The following is an 8,242-nucleotide window of genomic DNA, read 5'->3' on the forward strand; positions in this document are numbered from 1 at the left end:
TCTGAGAGCTCTCTGACCCTCCCATAGACAGCAAGGGTACTACCACGATCAAATAAAGGTTTTTCTTTTTTCTTTTGCACACAAAAAGTATTCTCATAGCTTCGTAATATTACGGTTGAACCCCTGATGTCGCATGGATTATTTTACCAATCTCCTTGCTACGTTTCTGGACGTTGATCGTGGTAGTACCCTTGCTGTCTATGGGAGGGTCAGAGAGCTCTCAGAATTAATAAAAAATATCTTAATTTGTGTTCCGAAGATGAACGGAGGTCTTACGGGTTTGGAACGACATGAGGGTGTGTAATTAATGACAGAAATTTCATTTTTGGGTGAACTATCCCTTTAAGCTGTGCATTTCTAGTAGATCTTTTAGAAGGATATCCCTAGTGAAAAATAAATATACTTAACATGAAATAAATGTATTTCAAATACATTTAAGTATACTACAAATACATTTTATATATTTATATTTATGTACTCAATAAAATGTGCTGCAATTGTACTTTTAGTATACTAAACTGGTATACTTAAAAGTAAATTAGAACAACTGATTTTGTACTTAATGCACTTTAATTGTTCAGAAGTAGTGCTGAAGTACAATTAAAGATATACTTAGTATATTTTATTGTATTATATTTTATTGTGCTAAAGTGGAACTATTGCAAGTATACTTCAGGTACACTTTAAATATTTTGCATTTAAAGTCTGATATTATTCAAAAATCATACAATCCTCATCAAAAGTGACATTAAAACACATTTTAGACTTAATATTAAGAAAAGTGCATTGTGCACCAGTAATATGCCAAGTTTAATTATAATTTTTTATATCAGTAAGTTAGAGTTATCTTTCAGTAAATATGCTAATAGATTTGAACTATACTTAGTATGAAATAAATCTATTTTAAATATATTACTTCTTTACTAGGGATGCACAGGTTTTGGAGGTGCAGTTTGGACTGTTGAACGGTCTTACTGAATAGCAGAATTGTGATTGATGGACAGACATGAGTTGTTAAGAGAACAACTTGATTTATATATACACATTTAGGGGTATGTGGTGGTGTTTCAGAAGAGTGGAAAAAAAACTCATATTTTAAACTGGGGAGTTACCTTTAAAGGTATGAAACTTGCAGTACCTCTTCTATTACAATATCATTTTCATTTTGTTCTCTTTTCGCTGTCAGTTCCCCTTTTGGCTCATTTTTATTCACTTACATTTTTTTATTGCACACTATTAGTAATTAGAAACTAAAGTTTCACTTCCTTGTCTATTTATTTTCTCCCATGTTAAAGGGGTCATATGATGCTGCTAAAAAGAACATTATTTTGTGTATTTGGTGTAATGAAATGTGTTTATGGGGTTTAAGGTTAAAAAAACACTTTTTCCACATACTGTACATTATTGTTTCTCATCTATGCCCCACCTTTCTGAAGCGCTCGATTTTTACAAAGCTCATCGGTCTGAAAAGCGAGGTGTGCTCTGATTGGCCAGCTATCCAGTGCGTTGTGATTGGCCGAATACCTCAAGCATGTGACGGAAATGTTACGCCCCTTACCATACTGTGATGCCGTGTCCGGCCGGAGCGACGAGACAAAAACATTAAAACCCAATATAAACGAGGCATTTATTGTATCCAGTGGGACATAATTACGGATTATAATGACTTATGACTGCTGGACACATCTGAATATTTGGGTTGAACTGTTCTTGAACAGTGTTGTAAATACAACTTAACCACTGATTTCTAGTCGTGTCCTCTTTTGGAAGGCCAAACAAAGTAGTTTCGCTTTCACATCGAAACACAGCATCACACACGGCGGGCTAGAGTGAGCGGAGGCCGGCGGGCTTCAGAACGGCGCGGCCGGTGGGCTTGAGGCAACCACATGTGACGACCCCGGGCTGGACATGGCGGCAGCAACAATACAACAGCGAGAATAGAAGTTACGCCTTCTTTCTTTGCATGAACATTTGGGCGGCGTTATGCAAATCTTCCCACATAGTGAGGTAGATATGTGGGGGCGTGTTAGAACGAGCCTTTTGTACTTAATGCACTTTAATTGTTCAGAAGTAGTGCTGAAGTACAATTAAAGATATACTTAGTATATTTTATTGTATTATATTTTATTGTGCTAAAGTGGAACTATTGCAAGTATACTTCAGGTACACTTTAAATATTTTGCATTTAAAGTCTGATATTATTCAAAAATCATACAATCCTCATCAAAAGTGACATTAAAACACATTTTAGACTTAATATTAAGAAAAGTGCATTGTGCACCAGTAATATGCCAAGTTTAATTATAATTTTTTATATCAGTAAGTTAGAGTTATCTTTCAGTAAATATGCTAATAGATTTGAACTATACTTAGTATGAAATAAATCTATTTTAAATATATTACTTCTTTACTAGGGATGCACAGGTTTTGGAGGTGCAGTTTGGACTGTTGAACGGTCTTACTGAATAGCAGAATTGTGATTGATGGACAGACATGAGTTGTTAAGAGAACAACTTGATTTATATATACACATTTAGGGGTATGTGGTGGTGTTTCAGAAGAGTGGAAAAAAAACTCATATTTTAAACTGGGGAGTTACCTTTAAAGGTATGAAACTTGCAGTACCTCTTCTATTACAATATCATTTTCATTTTGTTCTCTTTTCGCTGTCAGTTCCCCTTTTGGCTCATTTTTATTCACTTACATTTTTTTATTGCACACTATTAGTAATTAGAAACTAAAGTTTCACTTCCTTGTCTATTTATTTTCTCCCATGTTAAAGGGGTCATATGATGCTGCTAAAAAGAACATTATTTTGTGTATTTGGTGTAATGAAATGTGTTTATGGGGTTTAAGGTTAAAAAAACACTTTTTCCACATACTGTACATTATTGTTTCTCATCTATGCCCCACCTTTCTGAAGCGCTCGATTTTTACAAAGCTCATCGGTCTGAAAAGCGAGGTGTGCTCTGATTGGCCAGCTATCCAGTGCGTTGTGATTGGCCGAATACCTCAAGCATGTGACGGAAATGTTACGCCCCTTACCATACTGTGATGCCGTGTCCGGCCGGAGCGACGAGACAAAAACATTAAAACCCAATATAAACGAGGCATTTATTGTATCCAGTGGGACATAATTACGGATTATAATGACTTATGACTGCTGGACACATCTGAATATTTGGGTTGAACTGTTCTTGAACAGTGTTGTAAATACAACTTAACCACTGATTTCTAGTCGTGTCCTCTTTTGGAAGGCCAAACAAAGTAGTTTCGCTTTCACATCGAAACACAGCATCACACACGGCGGGCTAGAGTGAGCGGAGGCCGGCGGGCTTCAGAACGGCGCGGCCGGTGGGCTTGAGGCAACCACATGTGACGACCCCGGGCTGGACATGGCGGCAGCAACAATACAACAGCGAGAATAGAAGTTACGCCTTCTTTCTTTGCATGAACATTTGGGCGGCGTTATGCAAATCTTCCCACATCGTGACGTAGACATGTGGGGGCGTGTTAGAACGAGCCGTTTTAGGTAGGTTTGGCTGACTCTTAACTTTTATAAAGAATATCTCTTTGGATTTGAGACTTTAGTCTTTGCAACTTTTTCAGATCTTCTTTATGCACCAAGAGCTTGTAACACTCCAAAGAGAAAGGAAAAATTGAAATCGCATCATATGACCCCTTTAAACCTTTAATTAGTTTTCATTTTACATTTTTGACAATCCTATTCGACAATGATAAGAAAGCTACAGAACCTACAGAAGCTCTAAGACTGATAAATGTGTAGATATTTCTGAAAAAAAAAAATTATGTTAAAACCGAAATTGAAGCCATAGCCTTGTGGTTTCAAGTGGCTCCCCTCAACTGTCCTGTCAAAAATAAAAGCCCAAAAATGTAACTTAAAAAACAGCTTTGCTTATGCAAATTCTTTATTTTAGGACACCTGCAAAAGAGCACTCCTGAGCAATAAAGCCACACTTCCTGTGTACAGGCGGTTTTGACAGTCACTAGTTCCTTTTTGATATCTTCAATCTCAAGGGATAGTTCTTTTATTAAGCTGTGCTTTATTGCCTGTCAACTTTTCAACATATTTTTCAAATAACATTATGCACTTTAATAAGCTGCACATTGCTGCTCTTAAATAATCCTGTATGCCTTGCCTCATATACTTCTACTGTAAGTGCATTATTGTAAACGTATATTTGTTTTTTTCAAACTTGAGGGAAGAGTTGAAATGCTTTTGTTGGAATCAATAGCATGACAGCTGCCGTCAACTGAATCTGGAACATTCTTTTAACATTAAACAGTGAATGAAGTCTAGTTGATATTTTATGTTTTACCGCCTGTACTTTGGGATTTAATCAGGCTCACAGAAGCCTTTCATGCTTTCATGTTGTCTGGATGTGGCAGAACCTGCAGGAAGCATCAATGAGGGGTGATTTGGAGGAACAGAGAAGATTTCTTACCCAAAAAGAACTACTGGACCAGTACAGACGAGATCTGGAGCAAGAGAAAATGGTAACAGCAACATTAGCTATGTCCCACTAGCAGACATCTCACCTCACTAGCAGAGTCTTTTGCATATTGATAGCGAATCCCTGACACATGCAAATTATATGCAATCCCTTAAATTGAGAAAGAGAAAGAGAGGGGTCCTGTTTCCTGCGTAGTAAAGTGCATTTTTGGGTATTCAATCACAAGTTGTCAGCTGAGAGTTTCCACCTGGTATACGTGCATTTTAAATGCACCCCCTTTGACCAATTCTGTTCAAATTAAATCACTGATATTACTTTTGCAGCGATGTATTGAATGAAACAACCTGGGTAACATGGCTCATGAGCAAGCGGTGATGTTGCCTGCCTGAAATAAGGTTTTGCAACATAATTGTGGGATGTGTAAGTGGCCAAAACTTTGAATAATCTGTTCAGAAATTAGATGTATTGCTGGTAATAAAATGTAAACAAGGTAATTATTTTCTTGCTGCCAAAATTAAATATTTTTAATAAGGTTGAGCTGTAAATTCTTTTATTGTTGAGTCTTAGAGTGTCAACTGATTCTAATATTTACTTGCGATTATAATAATAATTTTTTTTGGTGATGCATTCAGTTCCTTACTAATAAAAGAAAGAAAAATAATGTGCTATTTCTGCAGAAATACCAGTCTGCAGTTACACTTATGTGCTGCATATGTGTGAAACAGGCCTGATGTAATAAAGAAATGACAAACTGCTTCTTAGGCTCGAATGCAGATGGAAGAGCAGGTGGTTGAAAAGGCCAATGAAGTGGAGCAGAACTGGCAGCGTATGCAGGAGCTGGAAGACATGTACCGTCAACTGAAAAAGGCACTAGACGACGAGAGGCAGGCCAAAGAGGATGAAGAAGCCCTGCGCAAACTGCAGGCCAGGTGCACAAACACACAACATTCAGTATACACATCCAGTAGTCAATGTTTTGGGCCACCGCATTATGCAGAACATTTGTGTGTTTTATTTGCAGGCTGCTACAAGAGGAGGCAAACAAGAGGCTTGAATTGGAGCAAATTCACCAGCAGCAGCAAGAAATCTTATCCCAGTCTCAGAAAGAGAAAGAAGAGCTGGAAAGGGAGCGGGCAGAGAAGGAAAGTGCCCTGCAGGCTGCACAGGAGCAGCTGCAGAGCCTTAGAAGACAGAGAGAGGGGGCACAAGAGGAATACATGGTAGCACTTTCATACTGATAGAGTGTGTTTAGGGATTTTTATAATGTTTGCTGTGTCAAATCAACATTATCCTTTTCAAGTATATTTGGATTTCCAACATATTTAATTGGGCTTCTTTTACTCTGTAGTAACAGATGTCCATCTCATTAGACAGAACAGACGTTAAAAGTTTTGTTGGTTGTTGCTTCCCCTTTTAAATGCAAAAAAAGTACAACTTTAATTTTAAACTTAAAGGAATGGTTCACCCAAAAAATGAAAACTGCTGAAAATGTATTCACCTTCAGGTCATCCAAGATGTAGATGAGTTTGTTTCTTCATCAGATCACTTGCTCAATAATGGATCCTCTGCAGTGAATGGGTGCCGTGAGTTGAAAAAGAAAAAAACATCATAATAATCCACAAGTGATCCACACAACTATCATCAGTTAAAATCTTGTGAAGTGAAAAGCTGCATGTTCGCAAGAAACAAATCCATTCAAGACGTTTTAATTTTAAATAATCACTTCTGCCCAAAATACATGTCCATGATGCATACAAATGCTTCCATCTTCTGTTGATCTCTCACACTTTTAAACAGTGCTTGATCTGTGCAGATTTCTCTCCTGAAGCCATACTATGGATTGGCAACTTGTATTTAAGCCAGAATCAATGATTTGAAGTTAAAGATGTCTTAATCATGAAGTTGTTTATTACAAACATACAGCTTCTCACTTCACTGGATTCATGAGGATTGCTTGTGAATTATTGTGATGTTTTTATCAGCTGTTTGGACTCTCATTTTGACGGCACCCATTCAGAGGATCCACTGGTGAGCAAGTGATGCAATGATACATTTCTCCAAACCTGTTCTGATGAAGAAACAAACTCATCTACATCATGGATGGCCTGAGGATGAGTACATTTTCAGCAAGTTTGCATTTTTGGGTGTACCGTTCCTTTAAGGTAAATGATCAGAATTTCAGTGACTTTTATTGTTTTTCAGGTCGTTACAAAGAAACTGGAACGGGCAGCTAACAAAACAAAGAATTGGAAGCACAAAGTCTCCAAACATGAGGGCCTACTTCAAATCATTCAACCAGGTGACCGAGTGTAAACTTTCTCAGGTGGCAGATACCATTTCCAAAAGCACCAGATTAATGTTTTTCATGTATTTCTCAGGGACCAAGTCCCCCACTAAAATGACCAACTGGGGACAGGCAGCGTTCTCTGAAACAGAGCTGGATGAGATGGAGAGGATTTGGCAGGAGAACAAGAATAGATCATATGATGGACAATAACATCTAAAACATCCATTTCTATGATTTGTGTGTATTTATTTTGTGTTTGCCAGGTAGTCATCCTCTTGACTCTTGTTAATGGTTAAATCTGTTATTACTAAAATGTGTTTTTATTCAACCATTTATTAATCATGTGCTTTTATAATGGATCATTAGCAGATAAATGATGTGCAGTTGATGGCGTTGATTTTGTTTATGAGTTATCAAATTAGTGTAAAATGTGACATCCATACCTTTTTATGCTTTGTTGTATACATTGTTGTTATTTTTTTAAACACACTTAGAAAATGTAAAATTATTATCATTCAATTTTAGTAATTTCAAGTGTATTCATTTTTTAATGTGAAAAATAGCTGTTTAGAAGCAGTTTGGAGGTGCTAGTGCTATCAAAGCACCAGATTCCTAAAGTATCCACTAGATGCCCTTAATGATACATAGATAAACCCATAAGACCAATACAGTTTCTGTAGACTAGAGTCACCAATTGACAAAAGATACATAACTGTAATACTGTGTTACTCTTAGTGCATGTACCGTATAATCCATTTAGCTCAAAATTTGCTTTTTAACTTCACCTTGTTATAAATATATAAAATAATAAATCATGATGGGTTGATGTGGTTCATTTAGTCTTCAATCTCTTTGTCAACCAGGATGAATTTATGTTCAAACTTTTTATTAAAACAAGTTTTATTACAACAAGAAAATAGATTACAAATTTTTAACACTTTTTTTTTTTTTTTTTACATTTTAATAGCAAACCCAAACATAATACATAACCAATTAAGAAAAAAAGAAATAATTAGAACGGAAGAATAAAAAAAACTGCAAAACTGTCATAAAATATAGAATGCAACTAATTATAGAAAATAGTAGTCATTGTAATACAAATAGATAAAATACAATATATACACACACACACACACACATATATATATATATATATATATATATATATATATATATATATATATATATATATATATATATATATATATATATATATATATATATATATATATATATATATATATATATATATATATATATATATATATATATATATATATATATATATATATATATATATATATATATATATATATATATATATATATATATATATATATATATATATATATATATATATATATATATATATATATATATATATATATATATATATATATATATATATATATATATATATATATATATATATATATATATATATATATATATATATATATATATATATATATATATATAT

The 8,242-nt window shown here is 34.8% G+C and overlaps 1 protein-coding gene across 3 annotated transcripts in view; it reads left to right on the forward strand.

Annotated features, from left to right (window-relative positions):
• LOC107584746 (switch-associated protein 70-like) overlaps positions 1–7,541 on the forward strand; it is an 18,988-nt gene extending 11,447 nt beyond the window's left edge. Inside the window, exons 8-12 of one of the 3 annotated variants that reach the window (XM_016271465.1) lie at positions 4,420–4,518; positions 5,238–5,404; positions 5,497–5,695; positions 6,678–6,774; positions 6,854–7,541. In XM_016271465.1, the coding sequence (XP_016126951.1) occupies positions 4,420–4,518; positions 5,238–5,404; positions 5,497–5,695; positions 6,678–6,774; positions 6,854–6,972 (681 nt within the window). In that variant the 3' untranslated portion in view covers positions 6,973–7,541. Of the gene's footprint in view, positions 1–4,410; positions 4,519–5,237; positions 5,405–5,496; positions 5,696–6,677; positions 6,775–6,853 lie in introns of all 3 variants that reach the window. The other 2 variants (XM_016271463.1, XM_016271466.1) reach the window with 2 other exon arrangements.
• The last annotated feature ends 701 nt before the right edge of the window (positions 7,542–8,242 follow it).

This window comes from Sinocyclocheilus grahami, unplaced genomic scaffold (genome assembly GCF_001515645.1).
Source record: "Sinocyclocheilus grahami isolate Dianchi unplaced genomic scaffold, SAMN03320097.WGS_v1.1 scaffold62.1, whole genome shotgun sequence".
NCBI lineage: Eukaryota > Metazoa > Chordata > Actinopteri > Cypriniformes > Cyprinidae > Sinocyclocheilus > Sinocyclocheilus grahami.